The sequence below is a fragment of the Anas acuta genome, chromosome 1, assembly GCF_963932015.1.
Source record: "Anas acuta chromosome 1, bAnaAcu1.1, whole genome shotgun sequence".
Taxonomy (NCBI): Eukaryota; Metazoa; Chordata; class Aves; order Anseriformes; family Anatidae; genus Anas; species Anas acuta.
This window is the reverse complement of record NC_088979.1, coordinates 146,149,667-146,171,764: the sequence shown is the minus strand read 5'-3', so window position 1 is coordinate 146,171,764 and position 22,098 is coordinate 146,149,667. Positions and strand designations below refer to the sequence as shown.

Genomic DNA, 22,098 nt, shown 5'->3' with positions numbered 1-22,098 from the left:
GAATGAGCTGTGTATCTACAAGAAACAGTAAATTTCTCCGTGAAACTCAGTTTAATGGCAAACTAGTGTCCTGCACTGTGGCAGCTGGTTGGCAGCTCTGCTGCCCTGGGTTGGCAGCCCCAGTCCAGAGCCCAGCACAAATGGAATAACCACCACAGCTCCCTCGGTGGTGTGCCCGTGTGGGGACAGCTCAAAAAACAGCCTAAAATGCAATGGCAAGAGAGTGTCACCCAGCCTGTGTCACAGCAAGACACAAATGACACTGGACTGGAACCTCCTTATTCTCTATTTGCAAAATATTCAGTATAACAACGCTCTGGTAACAGCTCCTGGCATTATCACAGTACAAACAGTACATATTGGATATGCACATGCAGTAGCTAAGCTTCTCCTGCCCCACATGTTTTGCTGCTTGGAGGCGGAGGAGTGAGGTTATCAGAATACACAGTGAGCAAACAGAGCAAGAGAAGAAGTAACTGAGGAAGGAGAACAGCTTGGGCCAGCCTCCCCCCCCAACCATGCACACAAGTGTGTGAAACTGGCACCAACTCCAAGTCAGCCCAGAGCTGACCACCCCGCTGCACACTGTGCACACATCCTCTCCCAGGGCTTATCTGGCCTCCTAGTGAACCATCTGACACTCCTCCCCTCCTCTATTTGCAGGAGGAAGGGAGGATGCAGGAAGGGAGTGTTTTAGGATAAGTGCCTGACACCCAGCAGCTTGACCCTCTACTGACTCAAACTGCTGACTAAAGGCTGCTGTTGCAGGCAGCCCTCTGTCTTTTTTTGTTGTTGTTCCTCTTTTTTTTTTTTTTTTTTTTTTTCTCTCCACAGATTATAATTGTATTTACTTAAATTTAATTTCTCATTAATAATCAGTTCTGGTTTTAGCAGTTGCCTGACATTCGAGATTATGCACAGAAATATCATTATTGCTTCTTTGTTCTTCCAGCCCCACGTGCTCTCTTCACCGTGCTTGCAAAGTCCCACCACTCACTTCAAAGAGCCATCAAGATGTCTGGGGGCTGTCCTGGGACTTTACTGTGCACCTCCTGTTTTCCCCCATTTCTTCCCATAATTTGTTTGAGATCCTCCCTTTCTGCATCACATTACATACAGATTGCATACATTCTGTGGGAAGGAACACCTCATTATTCAGTTTTGTGAAGGCCTTAAGTAATTCTGGGTAACAAAAAAAAATTATTGTTTTTTTAACTGAACTAATTATAACCGTTAGACTGATATAAACGATACACGCTGTTAGAAAAAAAGCACAATGTTATTTATGGTCTTTATTAACAATTGGAAAAAAAAAAAAAAAACAACAACAAAAAAACAAACCCACCACTTGCCTTTACTATTGCTTTTTTTCTGAGCAACTGCTCTTCACTGCTGGTGGGTAATCCCACTGCTGGTTTATCCATTCACGATCACACCTGCACTCTACAGTAGGATTTATCCCGGATCTTTGGCTACATTAAACCGGCCTTACTGATAGTACATAAATCTCCTCTACATGTGGATCTCCACTTCTGTGCACGAAGGGGTACTGGTTCCCAGTGCAGTGGGTGAAAGCAGCATTGGGAAGGAAAGGATTATTTTCAGCTAGCCGGTAACTGATAATAAATTGTGTTATCCTCTGCAGTTTCATGGATGCTCGGTTCAGTTATGAGCTTTATCCAATAGATGGCTCCTCAGTAGCAGAAAGCATTCTTCCCCTGCTCTCCTTCCCTTCAGAGAGTTTTCAGTTTGACTTTCTAATATTTACACATCCATTATCTTGCAAATATAGGCATTTTGCTCACACTGATAAACACACAGAAGAAGCGTGTGTGCATGAATGAAAGAACAAAAGAAAAATTAGATGGTATTTTATATATTTTCATGCCACTTTGTCCTCTGCCAGTACAGGGATGCATGAAAAATGACAGGCAGGCAGCACTGTGGTCTGGAACGCTTCCTATAGTCACACACTAAAAAAAAATACAACTTCAGAAACACATGAATATTAACAGAATGCCAGAATACCAGCCGTCTTTTTCCCCGAAAATATGAGGACTTCTCCCATATCTTACAGATCCCTGACTGAGCAATACTTAAGCAACTTACAGGCATCATTACTCCTCTGTCAATGGAAGATTTTTCACAAGGAAAAAAAAAAATCCCTATGTGTAATTATTGATATAATGAACCAGGAGAGCTCTCTGTAATTGGCAAAATGCCACAGGGTGCAAGTTAATATCATTATGAGTAACACTGCCATTTCTGAGATGGGGAAAGTGAATAAGCTTTTGTTGTTTTCCAGAAAAACACAAGGATAAGAATAGCAAAACCTGAAACATTAATTACATGCAGACAAACCATGTTTATCCCAGATATGCAACTGTGACTTCCCTCAATCACAAGAGTAGTTCTTGGTCTTTTCTGTCCTGAGATCTATCTCGCATCTCAAAAAGATCTGATCAAACACCTGCCAGTGACCCTAGTTTGGGGCTCCTGACCCCTCTGGTCAGACCACACAAGTGAAAAGTGAAAACAGAACACCCACAATAAATAATAAATCTCATAGAAGCCAGGCCATGACACTTTAAATTGCTCCAGATTAAATCCCTACACTTCAATGGGGCACAACTATAAGCCCACTATACCTGCTGTTAGCATTTAAAATAATAGCATTCCTAATAATAACATTTATGCTTGAAAAATTAAGTTGCTTTGAAAAATGGGGAAAAAGGCACCAGTTTAGTATAAACATCCATGTAAATATATATATAAAAATACATATCTTAGAGATCCTAACATTAACACAATTACAACCATAATAACAACCGTGTCGAGCGAAAAAATAAATGTTTTGGCTCTGTTCAAAGCCCAGCACACAACCACTGTTTACATTTCAGTGCTCTGAAAGAACTTGCCAAATGCCATACCTCAAACCAGCTTTTTGCTAGCTCAAAATTGGGAATTTGTACCAATCCACATTTTGCTTACTCCAAAACAAACTCGTGGGCTGTGACACTATTGCTTCCCCTTACTCGTGAGCAAACACCCCAAGGAACCCTCCAGCCTAATGGGCACTGAGCAGAAGCACAGGGCATGCAAGGGTAGCCCCATGCTCCGGGGACCCCTCGGTTAGCACAGGGGCCCTTTGTGTGCCCAGACCTTGTCACAGCACACAGCAGCTGTGGCATCGCTCTAAATTGTGCAAGGAGCAGATTTAAGCCCCGGCCAGTCCCAGTACTGGTGAAAGACAAAAGGTCCATCTTTCCTCCTTTCTCCCCCTCAGGACGCTGCAGGCAGCAGAAGTTCCCCTGACCCAAAGCCAAGCATGCAGACTTTACCCTCCTCCTCTTTTTAAAGGGCCAAGTTACAAACACACAGAGAATCAGAGTTCACAACTGAAATCCTGACAACGCTTTTCACCATGGAGCAGTTTAAAGCAGGCAGCAGTGATATTCATTAAGCTGTTAATAATGGATTGTGGCACAAAGCAATTTATCAAGTTTCCATTGTAATTAAAATCACTGAATATTTGGGCACTTGCAATGCACCTAGCTCTCCCCGTTCCTGAAGCTTTACATTTTAATGTGAATTATGGCTCCCTCTCCCAAGAGACCTGCTAAAAAGCCCGTTTTAATTGGTATGTTTTTAATTGAGATTACATTATTAAAAAGTGTACGTTTCTAATGATGAGAGAAAGGAGATGCTCGGCTCCCCTCTAGTCTCTCTCTCTCTCTTAGATACAGCTTGCTTATCCCAGCAGGAGGAAAAAATGAAGGGTAGTCACTCCAAAGAAAGTGAAAGAAGCCCTGAGCAGCCAAAGGACACGAAGTCAGGACCAGGCTGCCACTGACTTTTGTGGTGCAGGATCTCGTAGGAAGATTTTTGGAGAGGAAGAGGAATTGTTGCAATCGTTCAGGCTGCTCTTTAGCAAAAGTCAGAGCGAGGAATGCCATGCAGAGATTCCTGCCTCGCAGCCAGCTGACACCGAGGGCACGTTCCAGAAAGCCTCTCCTTAAGGCTTCCAGTGACAGAGAATCTGTCATTTCCCATTATAAGGGACTCAAATGTTAAATTACTCTCAAAATCCATGAGCCGCTGGGGTTTATCAAAGGCCTCCATCTCTGCTGGCTCCAGCAGGCTCAGGAAAGGGAGGCAGCTCCCAGGGCAGCCCAGGCATGGTGGCAAGAAGAGAAGAGCCCCAGCGAACAAAGTTGAGGTTTAGTTTGGTGTGTTGAGGTAGCCACCAGGCTCGAAAAAAGAAAAAAAAAAAAAAAAAAGTAACTTCACGCACTTGGCAACAAAATGCAGACCCCATAAATGGTTCTTCTGTTGGCAAGATGGGCTGTCAGTGTCTCTTATAGCAGGAGTATGGATCTGCTAAGGTAAGTAGACAGAAGAGAAAAGGAAGAAATATCAAAGGAGTGCAAAGTAGATACCAACAGTTGAGACAGATCAAGGGAAAAAGCCTCCGGAGATCAAAACATACCAACAAATGGACAAGACGGTTGAACCAGAATGAAATATCATGGAACAGCTTTTTCATAACCGCTTCAGAAAAGGTCATGCTGTATTGCAAAAAGAAGACGGTGCATGGGGCTGAGAGAGGTTACTGTAGGCAAATAGAGACACAGACGGACTAACAGAGAAACATTTCAAGATCAAGCCAGCAATACCACAACTGCTGCAACTCCCCTTGTAGTTCTGGGAGTGAGTCAGGGAGAAAGGAAGGTGAACCTATAGCTGATAAAAGAAGAAAAGACAAAACATGAAACAAAATTGAAAATGATAAAACCCACAGAGAAAGGGAAAACTCTGCTACTGCAGTTAGGTCAGTAAATCTATGATTTTTGTCTAAATTAAGAATTCAGATGCTTCTGTCTAGTTGCATATTTCTAAAAAAAGTCTGTTTATAGAGGCAAAATACCCAAACAAGCTATTGCTCTGAATGGAAAGTAAAATACATACATGAAATGCCTCTAGTCCCGTTCAACAGATCCCCTGAAGGTTTAGATCAAGTGTAGGGTTTAGGAAAAAAAAAAAAAAAGTGTATGCAAATGAAGATTAGAGGTTATATCCCACCTTGGCATTAAAGGTCACCACCCAGCTATGCAGGAAATTAATCTCCATATGATTTTGTTCTATGACAAGATTCCCTTTGTTTGTTGTTTGAAAACCCCACACTCTGGATGAAGACCAGATCACAGATTAGGCAGGAAAAAGGAAGGGCTTTCAATGACCTAAAGCAGGCTTTTCTGAGAAACTTGGGAGGAACAGACCAAAAGAGTAATATAGAAAAGAGAGGAGGAACTGAGAGAGAGCAGAGTTAGAAAGGAAAGCAAATGGGCACAATTTCAGGGTGAGGATTTTTCCTTTCAGTCAAAGGGACAAATACTGACACGGTAACACGAAGGAAAGCAAACAAAAGAAAGTGAGAAAAGATATGTCAGAAAGTTTTACTTTATGCTGAAGGAATGGCAAAGGAGAACAGTGCTTCCAAGCCTACAGGAAAATGACCTTAAAAGAGACATGTAACACTGCTTAGGCTGGGTATTTGGCACAGATGAGAACATGCCAGCTTACTTACTGATTTGGCATGTATCAACAGATACATGACTACATCAGAGTCTGCCCTGAGTGCTAGGGTAGAAAGGCAGCTGGAGATGCTCCCTTCCTACAAGGAATGGAGCCATGAGATCGCAAAGTCTCACTGGGTACGTACAACTTCAGTGACTTAATACCTAGCAACATTTCCCCAAAGACACACAAGAAGCCAACAGGTTGCAACAGCCCTGATCCAATTATTTTCTCTGACTGGAGTATCAGGAGAGATTCTAACCAAGCAGGGGACAAACTTTATGTCTAAGGTCATGAAACAGCAGTATTGAGTACTAGGTATAAAAAGTATTAAAACCTATGCCACATCCTCCTCAAACAGATGGCCTTTCAGAAAGATTTAATCAGACACTGAAACGCATGCTGCGAATACTCATTACTAGCACAGGATCAGGCTGGGACAAGTGGCCAGCGCTGACGTTATTGCCTACAGGGAATTACCACGGGCGTAAACAGGCTTTTCAATGCTTCAGCTTCTCTCTGGATGACAAGCACAGGGTCCCCTTGCCATCACAGGGGAAGGCTGGGAGGGTAAAGCAAAAAAAATCATGAGGGGTGGGCCAGGTCTAGCTTTCAGGGGAGATGCAAGAGACCCGGGCCCTTTTAAGGAGCAACCATCTTCTTTTTGGCGTCCTCCATTTTCCACCTGCGCTGGTCAAGCCACCACAAAGCTCAGTGAAACTGAACAGTCACTGAGTCTTCACCTAAAGCACAATGAGCTCTTACTCTAATTTTTACGGACACACAAAACCAGAGCTGTGACCACTCCCTCTCCTTTGGTATTAAGAACAGGAAGAGCAGGGTATAACCACAACAGGCAGCACACAGAAGGAGGTGTCCAAGAGGTGAACAAGCTGCCCAAAAGGAAGAAAAAAAAAAAAAAAAAGGCAAATCAAGAAGAGGATTTTTGCTCTCCCCTTGAACAATGGAGCAGTTTCTTTGAAAAGGAAAGGTTTGTCATTTAATTTTTCCCTCCTCCAATTTTTTTCAGAAAAAAATTGACTGCAAAAGGACTTTGAAAGACTCCTTACACTATCTTTTGGCCTGGATTTTTGATAAACAGTATTTTAAGAGACTGCTTTTACCATATAAACACAGTTTTAAAAAGTCACTAAAACCCTTGACATTACCAACAGCTGAGCATGTGGGTTTATTTATTTTTACGCTGGTTGAAAAAAAGCTTTTCTTCAACACTAAAAAAAAAAAAACTTCTCAATTAAAAGATGTTTCTCATATGCTGTAGATCAGCAAAGCCAAATGTCCATATCGCTTCCAGCACTGAAAATGGGAGGAAAATGCATGCAAGGCTCAATGACAGAAGTGTTTAAGACCTTCCTCCCTGTGACTCTGAAGGCATCCAGTCGGCCTAAGAACTTTCTGTGGATTTATGATGCTGCAGGGTGCATCTGAACCTCCCTTGTTCTGCCCAGCAAGTGGTAAAGATACCTTGTTTTATTATTATTATTTTGAAGGCCCTCTGAAGAGCCCTCTGAAGCAGCTCCTTCACATGTCTTACTTAGCAAGTGAGATTAGCTTTTTCTGCATACTGACATTTTCTCAGCATTGTCTGCAAGATCATTCCTAGCAACTCCAGATACCCCCAAAATGTAACCCATCTTGTCGGTATGAACATCCTGGTTCTTTTATTTCATTTCCATGTTCACTCATACATCTATGTTCTTGCAAACTGAAGTGTGTGAGCAGTGCTCCAAGAAGTCAACGAGATTGCTCAGATGCCTGATGACAGTTTCGAACCTAGACTGGAGCTGAGGTTGGACATATGAGATATCAGACAGGGATGCTGCTCCTGAAGAACTGAAGATGAACAGCAGTGACTGAAAAAAAATAAATAAAAAGGAGATGGAGGTATTGGGAAGAGTGTCCCATATGTCAGATTATTTGTTATGGTAGCTGCTGGGCTTGCTGGAGTGGGGCAAATAATATACACATTATGCCAGCTGCCTGTTCCTTGCTTAGGATCTATAAAGAATTCTGTCTGATCCGTAACAGAGGCAGTAGAAATGGTGTGATAAGAGCAAGGGGTAATAGCAAGCAGATCTAGTATGTAGTAGCTGGATGCAGGTCATCAAGCAGATATTTGCTATCTCCTTGTGACTGCAGTGCTCGTAAAGTGCTGGGCTCACAGGTGTGCTGGGCTGCAGAACTGGGACAGATGCAGCAGTAATGCAGAATTCTTCCTGATTCCCCATCACGCTTCAGAGAGGTGAGAAAGTCACCGTTCTCCTTACTTATTCTGTCCTTGATCTGTTTTGAGGAGAGAGACTGCAGAACTGCATTTCATGATGAAAGCACCTCAGCCAGACAAGTCAGCCCAAGCCTGAAACCAAAAGATCCTGTTTTGTAGGCCAGCAGTTAATCTTTGGAAAGATAACAACATACTGACCAAGAAATTTCAGCTAGTGACCAAAAGTAATAAGGACTTTGAGCTCATTTCCCTCTGAGAATTTAAGGCCTTGCTGTGTTTAAATGGCCACTTAAGAAATCGTGAGAAAGTTATAAAATTCATTAAAAACTCCAGCTTAAAAAAAAAGGAAAGATATTTTTCTTCAAATTTGGGAAGGAAAGCCACTTTGAAGGCAAGCATTAATGCATGGATTTTTAAAAGCCGCTGAATAACTAAAACTTTTTCTACCATAATGCCACTTTTTATCCTGTTAGAATCACCGTGTACTGCCCAAGCACAGAAACCAGATCTAGCGTTCTGAAGATTTTTAGTATACTCCAGAGGAATGATACTCTTCTGCTTAAAACAGCAGAGATACGGGTTCGAGATTTGTGTTCAGTCCCCATATTAAGCACAGATTCTCTCTATATCTTTAAAGCACATTTACTGTTCTTGGAAACTCACTTCACTTTCCTCACGACAAAGGCAGTGGGTAAGAACACGATCAAATTGTGAGAACAGCCTTGTGGAACAGAAACGCAGTGTCCCTCCCACAGACTTAGCAAAACAAAAGGACCGGACTGATCCTTCATTTTACTGACTTTATTAATCAATTCAAATGAATTATTTAATATTGCCATATCATACGTGTCCTTAAATGGACACCACTCTCATTCAAACATAAACAAGTTCTGCTTCGTTTTCTACGACGGCAAGAAAACTGCACACTATTAGAAAGTGTCTAATCCTCCCATCTGCTGTTTCCTTAGAAAAATATTTACTTTTAAACATCTGTACTGCATTTTCCACAGTTCAAACACACACATAGCTCCTGGAATGTACATAGTATTTAGCAAATTTTTAACTAAGTTTTCTTAGTAATTGTATAGTTTTCCCTTGACAAGGAGAGGATCAGACTTTTTTTCAGGAGGATTACCTCTGCTCAACTCATTTCAAGCAGCTCTTGAATAAAATAGTTCATTAGTTCACGAAAAGGAAAAACTCCAGGGAGCTGCTGAGGGAAGGAAGAGAAAAGAAGAGAGTGCCACAGTAATTAGGTTTTCAGATTGTCCCTTATCCTCCAGAATGCAGGTACATACACATATGTCCCTCTTCCCCTTAGGTAAAGCATTTAGGGGAGCTCATTGCATGTTCTTCCTTGGGAATCAGGGTTCTAGAGATTAAAGTTTTAACCAGGCCATCATTTCCCAGAAAGATACTAAAAGATACCACTTCTTCATAGCATGTTACTATAACAGCTGAAGGACAGATGCCTCACCTTTACAAGCATTTAAGTAGTTTCATTTCAGACTTCCTCAAAATTCAGTTTCCTGACCCGCCACCTCATTTTAGGTTCCTATGGCTGGTGCTGGAAGACCAAAGGATCTCCACTAAGCAGGAATCACGCATGCCTGCCCGGGCATGTAAGCAGCAGGAAAATGGGAGGAGGCTGCAATTCATCACTAGCAGTTGCTGACCAAAAGACCTTTTTCAGTTTAGAGCTAGCACAAGAGAGTACAGAGTATCCCAGGGCCATACCAGTCTCTGGGAGACTAGGTCATCTTCAGGACTGACAGCACCATACAGCTTCTTTGTGGCTTTACACCACGTGGCACAAGGGCAGCATGGTTAACAGTGCAGCCTTCACGCTCTTTTTTCATTTTTCTATCTGCCTGCTCTGGATTTGCAACAAAAGCATTTGGGTAGCCCATACATCTCCAGCAAAGTTGACCAGAACAACTGAGATGCCAATGAATACAGTTCTGGTGATACTTTTCTGTGCTTTATCACCCTCTCATTTCAAGTCAGCTTGAGACCACCAAAAAACAGCTGATCGTCATCAGAAACATCATCAGGTCACTACCTCCCTAGCACGGATCATTGATCTTGAATTATGCATTCACAGCTGACACCAAAACTGGAAAAATCAAGAGATGCTAGAAGAATGTGTTGCAGCCTCCATGAACTCTCCAATTCTTGTTAAATGGTGCAGTTTGAAAGCCAAATTTTCCCACATATCTGTTGTGATGCTGCAAAATTAATGTTTTGCAATATCTTTATGTTGTTGTATTCCCACTGGTATTACCATGAGTTAAAAATGAAATTCAAGCCTTTTTCTGTTAAGGAGAGGGGGTGTTGCTTTCATCCCGCAGTTTTAGGAGTTGCAATTTTAAGCACCATGAAAGACTTCTTCATCTAGATATCATCATTAAAACAGACGGGCAAGTTAAGAACTGAGCTATAACTTGACAGAAAAACTCTTCCATGAACAATGATTTGCATATCAGATTATTAAGTGAAAATCTATCAAACTATCACTTCTTGAAACAAACAGTCTATCTACCCTGTTTCTGGAAACATGTTGCCTAAGGGAAAAATTTAAACCTGGGCAGATAATCAGGATAAGGTATTTGAACACTTAAATCCTGCTGGAGTCTTCAAAGTAGGTGTTAAGTGGTGCATTAAATTTGTGCTGTTTCTTCTGAGCAGGGTGAATTTGCTCTCCTGTAAATAGTGGGAAAAGCATTTTACAATAATTTGAATTCATGAATAAATGTAATATATTAAAATTTCTAAAATACGACCACTAAATGTTTTTGTACATAAGCCAAATGAGTGGAATATCCAGGACTGAAATTATTTGACTGACCACGGAAAGATAATATATAATTAAAATGACATCTGCAGCACTAACCGATGGGTTAAGAGAAAGTGACATCACAGATCTCATATAAGCTGCAAGCGTATTATTAGATCTAAACCTGGCTGTAAAATTACTATCTGCCCGTGGGATTATCTTTAGGCATTCAGAAGCATTGTTTCATTTACTGATGGAACAAGGATGATAACAGGCTGACTTTGCTTGTCACATTATTTTTTGGCCTTTCTTTATTCTTTGTTCATGTTCACTGCAGATGAGAGGAAGACAAGCTTCAGCTGAATCACTTTCACAGAGCCCTTCATTGTTTTACAGTTTGTTCCTTTTTTTTTTTTTTTTTCTTTTTCCCAAGAGATAAAAACATTTTTAATGGTGATAAAATCAATGAGGAGTAAAAGATGCACCCAGTGTAACATCTAGGAATATAGCAATCTAAGGACTAGCCATTGGCCTAATGCGGCACAGGAAGGCTATAAGACTTTGCTTACAGCTCCCGTTATTAGCACAAGGAATCAGTAGCTACCAGTTACATCTTGGACTCATTAAAATTCAATGCCAAAACTCCTACTGACTTCAGGAGGTACATTTCATCACTCTAGACCTAAGACACAGGTCATAATTCTCCTTCGACTACAGGGCTATCTGGGACACCTAATCTCTGCAGATTACGTTTCTGCATTAAACTGGACAGCAGCTGCATTTTGATCCATTTCACATACCTTTTTTATGTTCCTGGCAAATTCCTAAGTTGCCTATACTTGTAGCAAAACTTGCACTCCACCAACCTAAACTAGTCAAAATTTTAAGAGTGGATAACAAGACAGGCAGTGAAGGTGGGGGAAAAAAGGAAAATCCAAACTTTCCAGTCACTTTTGAAAGCCATGTTAATGATCCTGAGCTGCATAGGGAACTTAATATGCTCTCAGAAAGCTGGTCCTAAAGTGTCTAACTCCCAGTACTTGAAATCGTTCCCATATGACAATTTTGCAAACTAGGCAAAAGTCCAGGAGTAGGTGGGACCACTGCCAGTCATGGACTTGTGCATACACTGTTAAGGTAAACATGGACCTTGTACTTTCCTCCACACTGTCCTGATACTGGGCAGCTACTGCCATATGTTACCTTTTAATGAGTCTCCCAATATCCCTTCCAATACAATCATAAGCCTTTCTGCTCTATCAGCCAGTGAGAGCTGAAAACACACTGCATATGGACATAATGCTGACTCCTGCTCTTGTCACTAGAATCTCATTTTTCTTTGTTTTCTCTCCTTACCATACCCACCTGTTGTCCTTTATCTTAGTCTTCAATTTGAGTGACCATTTCTAATATAATCAAGAATTTAGCCCCTGACTGATGCTGCCAGTGCTACTGCCACAGAAATACAGTGTATTAATACAAAACACATAGCAGTTAATACATTAACTACCATTAATTCACATTAGATTGTTTCATTGCCCCTTTTATAATTGATACACAGAATAAATAGCTTTTTCGTGCAGACCCTGTCAGCATAAATCTTTGAGTCAAAACTCTCCATATATACAGCCCCATGAATATGCTATTAAAAGCTCACACAGGATCTGCGCACTAGAAATTAGATGTCTGCAACCAGCTTAGATACACCATCCATGTTTCTGAATCATGAATTATTTGTGATTATTCTGTGGCTATGCAGTGGTGCATACAAACTTTGGGGTATAAAGAAGAATGGATACAAAGACCTAAAGGCTACTGGGGAGGAAAGACTCATAAAGATAGGACTGAAGAAAGGTGAGAATAAGGGGACGATAAAGGACAACAAATATGGAAGTGAGATTTCACTGGAGAGAGTGTCAAAGAAAAAAAGTAGAACGTGCAACACAGTGCAAAGCAGCAATATCTTTGAAAATCAATTTGATTTTTAAAAAAGTGCCTTAGATATAACACCGTGAGAATTAAAATCCATACTATCCTGAAAGATGACAGCTGGGGGGCTACATTCTGAAAAAAAATTTGGGATGATCCATCCTCACCTGTGCTGTTATCCCATCAGAACTGCTGTTCATCTCAAAGTGGAAAGAAACGTTTCAATTATTTCAATATTAACAGATTCTTAATAGGTACGTTATGGCACATTTCATGTCAATTGATATGCAACACTTGTCTGTTACCTTTACAATGGAATTCTCTTTGATATTCTTTGTTTCTCACTACACATCCATAATTAATTGGTTAACCTATTTTCAGGGAAATTATGTGCAGTCTGGAGTAAAGAATGGTCAAAAAGGACAAGCAGACCCAAAGAACTTTTATATCACAAAATTTAAGCACGTGCCTATGTTCCCAATGCTTCATGTATTGAAAATAGAGAGACCTTTATAAAAATATCTGCGCCTTCAGAGTCTTCATAAAATAACAGTGATTAACACACAACAAAAAACTCAGAACTGCCTTATGTCCAGATGAATAAGAAAGAGATGGGCCACAGCTGATTTGCTACTAATACATTTCAATTATTTTGCATACTGGGTAGAATTTACTACCTCTTTCTTTAACCATCTCAATAATAAATGTTTGCTCTTAATTAGACATGTAGGGTCTTTCTTTGCATTTTCATAAATAGTAGGAACTGCCATAGGGCTATACAAAACCCATGTCAGCTCAGAGGTAATGACTGGGTTGAGTCACCCTGTGGGGGGCTCCCCCTTCTCATATTGTTAAGGAAAGCCAGCACAGACAAGACACCTGATGAAGATAAGAAAAAAAATTTACAATATGAATCCTTCTGGGTCTAGAAACCGGGTTGGAAAGCCATCCCAGATGCAACATTTTCTGCATCCTTATTTGTACAGATAAAGCGAGAGAAGCAGTCTTTCTTGTAATGTGTTAACAGTTCCGCATCAGCACCAAGACTGGTTGATGGTACATAGAGCTAAAAATGAATAAAATCTTCACTAAATTGCTTTGAACGTTCAAACAGACTGAGTTCACTTTTTCAACTGAGGCTTATGCCACTTCCAGTTTTTCCTCAAAGCATTTGCTTATCTATATATTTATCACACAAATGGTTTTACCTCAGCTGCATCTTGCTGGTCTCTGAAGACAATTGCATTTTTTATAGTTTGGATAAAAAATCCATTCAGTTCCTTTTGTTTCTTATTTGGCAGAATTCGAAGCAGTGGGATCATTATGAATGGGAAAGAAACTGTAAGAGATTTAAAAGGAGAAAACACTGAGGCAGAGTGAAAAAGCATGTAATATCCCTTTCCTTTCATTAATATTACAAATCTCATCAAGTGGGATGCATTATTTTTGTGAAAGCTGTTTTTTCCACTTTTTCTCTCTCTCTTTCTTTCTCTCTCTTTTTTTTTTTTTTTTTTTTTTCTTTTTCTTCCACCTCTATATGTTGGTACAGGCTTTCCTTTTAGAAATTCCATTTTGGCTGGAACTCCCTTGCTGGATAGTTGCCTTCTAAGTTTGCCCTGACTGGCAAGTCTTCCACAATGCTTCCAGATTTCAGTTCAGATTCTTGATGCCACAGAGACAATACAACAAAAGGAAGAATTACTTTCACTGCCTACTTGAGCAGTTGCATACAAAACGTGGAGGATCTTGCCTCCATTTAGCAAGTTATGGCACTGATCCATACAATTGTGTAGTAGTAATTCCCATTTACAGCTCTTCAGTATTTGGATATTGCGCTACTTTATTTTGCTTCTCTAAACAGATCAAAGACTCTTAAAGTAGGATGCTACTACAAGGATGGTCTCAAGTCCATCGCCTTTATAGGCGATGGTAGGAACTAGATACCAGAGTGAAGTCTTGTATTTGAATAAACCCATTGTTAAATCATGAACAGCTTAGGACTAACAAATCAGTCAATTTTCAGAAAACCCCTGTTGTCAACGGGACAACACTGTTGAAATTCAGACCATGTAATTTACTAACAGAAGGAAATCAAACACTTTCAGGCAATCCAACCCCAAACTCTACACAGCAACTTTCTTTAATGGAGGATGCTGTTAGAGGCTAGGGACAAATTTCTGTCCCTTCAGAAATTAGTCACAAATCCCACTTTGCAATCAGGTTAAACATTAACCCCAGGACATTTTGGATACACAGTTCCAGAAGGAAACAGTTCATGTGCTGCTAGTATAGGTACAATCTGTAATGCCAGCAGGATCAGATGGGCACAGGAAACTTTGCCACTGCGCCACCTGACACTACTGTGAACAGGTCTAGATAGTAACACAGTAAAAACTTATCAACCTTGATTATGCCGCAGCTTATTCAGCTATAATTCTTACTGCCATTGTGTTAACAAAGCTTTCATCACCACAAAACCTTAGTAGCGTTCATGACCTAGAACTAAATCATCTTGTACCCTGCTCTTGCACTCCCAGTCTACTCACTGGGAAAATAAATGCATTCTCCTGAAGACAGCCTGTGCTGGTACTTACCATCTTCATCCTTTATAGTTATCAGCCAGGCTGCTGATGCTATTTAAATAAGATTTTAGAGGACTTACGCTACCTGCTTATGCTCCTCTACTTCTCTTCTGGTTATTAGCACTCTTTTATTTATGGGTGAGATTTCAATCTCTACCAAGTAAAAAGAGTGCACAAAAACTTTGCTCCCAGGTTCCCAAGGGCTACGCTTTATTTACAACATATAGATTAGGTTGCTGTAACTCTGTTTTAAAACAGAAGTGTAGCCCACAGGCTACAGGTGCCGGAAACCTTCCTCTCAAATCAAGCTGGAGCATTGTTTTCTGTGACTCTTGGTTTCTGGAGGAAGTTGCATTAATGATGACAGGAGCTGTAAAGCATACCATGAAAATCTAGAGGGTTTCGTGCACTGTGGGCTGAATTCTGAACACTGCTGAAATAAAGCTCACAATACATCTTCCTGCTCCTGCTTCCAGATGTTTTGCAATTTCAGAATGACTTTCAGAAAATTACCATAACAGAGTAGACAAAGGTGGACTGTACTTACGGATTAGAATAAGAAGAGGCTTAAACAAAGACATTTCAAAGAATGTTCTGCAATTCTTAACAAAGGGGTCATCAGGATTCTTCTGAGAGTCCACCTGTGTTCCAAAAGCTACGCTACCGACAACATCCAAGGTAAAGCAGTTGTAACACCTGCATTAAGAATGACAATCATTAGCTACAACTTACATATCCATGAATATCTTGCTTCTAAAAACATCGCATAACATTGATTTTTGTCTCTGATTTTGTTTTTGCTTTCAAATTTGGGCTTTGCTCACAGATATTTCCATCATTCTGATAAATGCTGATGTTTAATAATAAACACTATTAATAATTATTAATAATTTAATAATTCTACTAATACTTTATATATTTAAAAAAAAGGTTCATTTGTTATTATCTTGGAATCTAATGCAACAGAAACTCAGAAGAATTATTGTAGTATACATGCAAAAGAGGTAATCTCTTTCTCTTTTCTTTAGTTCTCAAAACTGCATAAACAATGTCTCCACCAGGCTAGTCTGAACTCTCACAAGAGTCACAAGAAGTCCTTAAATAAAATTTTCTATTAAGGATTTCCTTTGTCTTCTTAATAGCTCCTTTCTAACGCAAAATCCTGGTCAAAACCATGGGGAACTGACTCCACGTGAAGCCTGTATCTCTGCAGAGTGGTAGCAAATGCTTTGAGAACTACAAATGATCTGTAGATCTCAGCACTGAAATTTTAGAACTTACTGAATCTCTCCCCACATACCTGCCTATCTAGCCAGTTGTCTCGCCATTTTTATTTCTAATGTCCATTAGCAGCTATACTAGTTTTGAGATAACAGACTAAGAATGTGAAATATCCTTGTAATTTAGTTCTTCTGATCTGTTGGTCAAGTCTTCAATGACTGATTCGTTACATTTTTCTATGACTGTTCTTTTCTATAGAAGGTTAATATCAAATTCTCTGATGTTTTAACTTGATTAAGCATGAATCAAGAGGACACGACTCAGGCCCAGTATATCCTGTGTGTATACTGTGAAGCAGAACATCTCATACTATAATCCTTGGATCACTGTCATTCTGAGGACAACAAAGCTGAATTTAAAGATAACAACAATGCTGCAGAGCTAAGTAACTTGTTTGGATTTTCAACTCTTACACAAAACAAAAAGGCACTACTGGATGTTGAAACATTAAAAGAGGGGTTCTGCAACAAAACAATAATCTCAGAATAACCTCAATCATTTACCTCACCAAGTTATTGAAAAAGCTTAAACCCTACACTTTGAGTTGTTGACAAAACACAAAATGGCTAAAGCCAACTAATGTACAAGAAGACAGAAGGTTGCAAATAGCGTATCTACAGCCAAAAAATAGCTCCCAAGGCAGTTTTGGGAAACTGCAGTGCAATGAGAATCACATTTATATATGTCAAACTGGCTGAAATGGTAGTATGATAAAATAACTGGAAGAACATATTCTGAGATGGTCAACATCATTCATTTCTACTTTCAAAGTCTTTTCCAAAGTGCCTCTCGAGAGGTGAAACCTTATCATGGATCAATAGCTAAAAGACCAGGCAAAGAAAAAGGACAAATGGAAAAAAGGGAAAAACCCAGAAGGACTAAAAAGGTCAATTTTCATCAGAGCACTAGGCTAAATGCAATGTATCATCTCAGAGTCTCATAGTAATTCCTCAGATATTTAATATAAAGAAATCTTTGTGCACACACAGACACTTGCATGCATGCATATACATTTACTGGACAAGAGATGGTTGAACAGTGACCAAATATCCAATCCTTTAGATGAAACAAAATTATTTGCACTGTTCCAGGTAGGGAAAAGTCATGAGAAACTTCAGAAGGTGCTGACCAACCTAGCAAATGAAGTGTACACAAAATAGTGCCTGACAGTAAGGATACATTTGAACTATTCATTCACCATACAGAGATCCTAGAAGAATTGTATGTACTCAGAGAAGAGGCTAGACAGTATTGTGAACAGCTCAGTGAAGATCTCCGCTGAAAGAGCAACAAAAAATGATAATAGGATCTTAAATGCATAACAAATGGGAGAAAGCACAGTATGGAAAATATTAAAGTGTCATTTTATAAATCAATGGTGCATTCTCATCTGGAGTACTGATCTCATTGTTTCACAAAAGGCTAGTGTGCTATTAGACAGGGTTAGTAGGAATGTGATAAGAATCATTAAGTGCTCAAAAAAAAAAGTCATACCAAAAAACAAACAAACAAACAAGAAAGTGATGGACTAGAGGGATTTGATACTAGATCAATTCCTATATTTGTACATTATTGGCAGACGGTACAGAGCAGACTGGACAGGGACTGGTGCAGCTTTCCTTTCTGCTTCCAGCTGTTAAAACTCCATTAAACAGCTAGAAATACATTAGATGCATTCCCAAAATTACTTTTCAAGTATGCAATGGCTCTCCCCATGAAGAAAAGGCATCTATCATCAGACACATCCTCTATCCTATGATCTCCACTTATAAAAGCAAGAGGAAAAAAAAATCTTGTTATACATACAGTAAATGAATATTTAGAATAATTGCTGCTATTGACTTTTTTTTTTTTTTTTTTTTTTTAATCTGTTACTCATTTCTGGTATGTTGAACGTACCTCTGGATATCAAAAGCTTTGCCAGAATCTGCATAGACTTTCAAGTTACTCAGCAGGACATCGCAGGCCTGGTTTATTAGCGGTGTCATCTAGAAAGGAATGCATTCTATTGTGAAAATTGTTAAAATGTAAAATAAATAATAATAATAGACAAATCAATTATTCTAAATTTGTTTTATCCGGTAGATGGGATGGAGCTCTCAGGACCCTCTGCAGGTGTGGTCAGGCACTTTTGCACAGGTGAGATGAAATGCTGGGATTGCCTTCACTATTACAGGGATGCCTTTCTCCAGCTCTGGGCCTAAACTCAAAAGGCCTTGTCGCTTACCTGACCTTTGGTTCTTGTCCACTTATGGCTATATACATGGAGAGAGACTAAGAAAAAACATTCCTCTCTTTTTTAATCATTCCCTGTCCCAGCTGACCATCTATCATGATCCATATTTACAGGCCATTACATTTCGTCTACATATACTACTGAGTGGAAGGAATAATATTTTCTGTGGTCTTGAAGTCTTATAAAGATGTCATCACCAGAGGCCTAGTATTTCCATCTTGCCATCCCTCAGTTTGAGGGATTTAAGGAGTACATCGGGAAAACACTGTGTATATCACTACAGTTTGCTGTGGGAAGAGTGCTGCCGTTACCTGAGGAGAGGGTTGTCTGGAGTGGCAACCGTCATTAAGTGGACACACGTGAATTTGTTCAGCTAGTGGTTCTTTCCGTTCGCTGACAAAGGATGGTCAGGTAGACCTACACATGTCCTGTCTGGCTAACAGTGAAATAGTGTCTGGCTAATAGTGAAATAGTCTTCCTCTTCAGCATTTCATGGAAACCAGACATAGGCAACCATCACAACCTTCTTAAAGTCCCTCTATAACTTGTTTCATATGAACAGCATCAGACACTTACCTTGGTTATACCTTCAGGGGGGACAGAGGAGGATTCTGACTGCTGCTTTGAATTAGGGCATAGCAGCAATCCAGCCATTACCCTAATGGTATTATTTGCTATGACTCTTCCTCCAGGAAGGCTACTGACAGATCCTCCTACATTTTAATACCCTAGTTTTGCCTCAGTTATGCCAAGCATTAGCAGACATATGCACAGCAACCCGTCTTTCCTTCCTGAGCAACCTCCTTCAGCATACGGATGTCAACAAATATGAGAACAGACTTGTCCTACTATTCTGACATTCTTGTTACCAAAAAAGACTTACTGCAGCCTCTCAGCACACTCCACAAGCTATGCAGGCTGCCCAGCCAAGTCCATTTTGCTTGGCACTTCTACCTCTGTGAAACTGGCATAACACTTCGTGCACAGGCACGCTGCCATCCCAACACATGGGCAAGACTGTACGCAGTCAAAAGGCCAACGCGGGAGCATCCAACATGTTCTCCAAAGGCAGAAGTCTTCGTCAAGAATGTGTCTAGCTGTTCTCAAAGTCCCATACCTATACGGGACAGAGCAGGATGTCACCCTTTCAGTTCAAAGCTGGATTGATTTGGCCTGTGCAAGAGGAATCTCACAAAACAATTCTGAATCCAGATTAGTATTCTGTAAAAGCAGCTGGTATGTATGTTTGGGAGGTGCACACCATGTTATGTGGCAGTTTTCTGCCCCTTTTGGCTTTCTAAAGAAGGTCCCCTGCAGTGAGCTTCATCTCAAATGATTCAACAAAATTAACACATTTCTGTTCAACAAATCAAACCAGGGTAAAATGCTTTATAATCTCTGGGTCCAGCCCTTTGAATGAACTGAGTCAGTCAAGGAGAACAAAATGAAAATCCATATTTTAACAGGTACGATGTTTTCTAAACAGATGGTGATCATTTCAAATTTTTCCTTTTATTGTCTTATTTTCTCTTTCATTCTTCAGCACATCACCAGACCTGAAACCACCCAGCTGGCTGCTATTGCTTTCCAACAGCTGGCAGGGATGGCAGGGGCACATACGCCTGGCCAGGGCATCTCGCAGCACCTCTGAACTTTCCACATTCCGCCAGCCTGTCAAAATGCCGTAGCAACTTATTTCTAGACAAAAAGATATTTTTATTAGCACATCTAAGCAGGAAAGTGGGGAGGGGGGCACATGGATTTGATTTATTGTTAGCATTATAGGACAGAATCATATCAATGAGACAATTATTTGCATATGAAAGCTACGGGGGATATCTACTTAGGAATCCTGGGTTTGGGTTTGGTTTTCTATTCCCTTGGGGGACATAAATTAATCCAAGTTTGCCAACTACAAAGACCACAAAGTGAAACGTACTCAAGACCCTTAATACTTTAAACTCTTTGCTCAATCATCAAGAAAAATAAAATAGTGTTGGGGGAGGTGAACCACAGCAAACTTTGAGAACAGGCACGGTAACAGACATGTTGATCTACGCTGCCTTGGGTATCACTAACTTCCTATACATTATTGTTTGCCAGTCAGAACATAAAAGCTGCATAACCTGCCTGAGATTCAGTTCTTGGTGGGTAAACAAACCCCAGCTGCTCTGTGTTCAGATTGGCTGAGAGTAACAGGATGAAGAAAAATCTAAACAATATGGTCCCTGTAAATATTTGATCTGCCAGTTATCTAATAGCAAGAGTAGCCCAGAGTCCAAATTTCTTTCTTTTGCCAAAGGAGAGCATTTGGGGTTAGGGTTTTCATGATGCCAGGGGCTTTGCCGTATAAATCCTGCCAATTTGCTATTTGGCACATAACAACAATTAGTTTCCGATTCTGCATATGCATGGTGCATGGGGATGTTTGCACTGTTCAAAGACATCGGAGTCACATTCCTCTAGTTAGATGTGGACCTCAGTATTTACCGGGATTATTCCCCTTATTCTTAGCATCCAAGAAGTCTGGATTGTATTCACTGTAGACAGTCACACCAGAAAGTTTTACTGTTCACACGTAGTACAGCAAGGTCATGGCAGGCCTCTTGTCCCACAAATGGGATGGAATATAAGGAAAGAAGAAGGAAAAAAAGGACACAACCCCAGCATAAGAATCTCTTTTGCTACAGATACCATGTCACTGACTAAAACCAGAAAAAGAGCAGAGATGTGTTTCCATCATCTCACAGTGGGGCTCTGCTACTCAGGGGCACAACTTACCAAAGAGAGCAACTCAAGCAGACACTGAATCATGGCTCTAGGATATGCACATTTCACATATCAGCTCTTAAGTTAGTGATTTGCATCATCTCAGGTGAGTGCACTTGCGTTGCTGAATAGCAATTGCAACTTGCAGAGACTCTTCCAAAATGCCTCTTACCACAGTGCAAGAGTAGAGTAGAAAGAAAATCAAGGAAATCTCAACAGCTGCACTGCCAGATCCTGTGTCCTAGTGGGATCTGGAAGATCTACGTGCCTGAGACTGACACCAGAGGATTTTCTTGCGCTGTTCTGTCAACTTATCACAAGTTCTGCTTTCTGTCTCCCTTCGTTTGAAAAAAAATGCCATAACACAAACTCCACTTCACAGGTTATTTAGGACAATGCTACATTATGTTGCACTCTCTTCTTTAATTTTTGTGTTCTGTTTTGTTTTAATGGTTAGTTAATGGAGGAGAGGATTCCCAGCATACTGATAGGAGATGACAAGAGTACTGCAGCACCATCAGAATAAATAAAAATCAATGGGTTTTCTGCTGGTGCTGGCTGTAAAAGAGAGCCAAGCTATTTATCAAGTCTGACATGGGGTCCAGAACTGCAGGATCATCACAAGCACCACAGAAAAAAGGGGAGAAGCTAAATAAGAAACACTAAATAGGGAATCAAGATCAGTACAGCACGATCGCTAACA

The 22,098-nt window shown here is 40.3% G+C and overlaps 1 protein-coding gene across 7 annotated transcripts in view; it reads right to left on the bottom strand.

Moving 5' to 3' along the window:
- Positions 1-22,098, bottom strand: part of TBXAS1 (thromboxane A synthase 1) — a 242,936-nt gene that overhangs the window by 77,562 nt on the left and 143,276 nt on the right. For all 7 annotated transcript variants that reach the window (XM_068663699.1, XM_068663731.1, XM_068663698.1 and 4 more), the window contains 3 exons: positions 18,290-18,378; positions 15,657-15,805; positions 13,736-13,866 (listed from right to left, as the gene is read on the bottom strand). In XM_068663699.1, the coding sequence (XP_068519800.1) occupies positions 13,736-13,866; positions 15,657-15,805; positions 18,290-18,378 (369 nt within the window). The remainder of the gene's footprint in view (positions 1-13,735; positions 13,867-15,656; positions 15,806-18,289; positions 18,379-22,098) is intronic.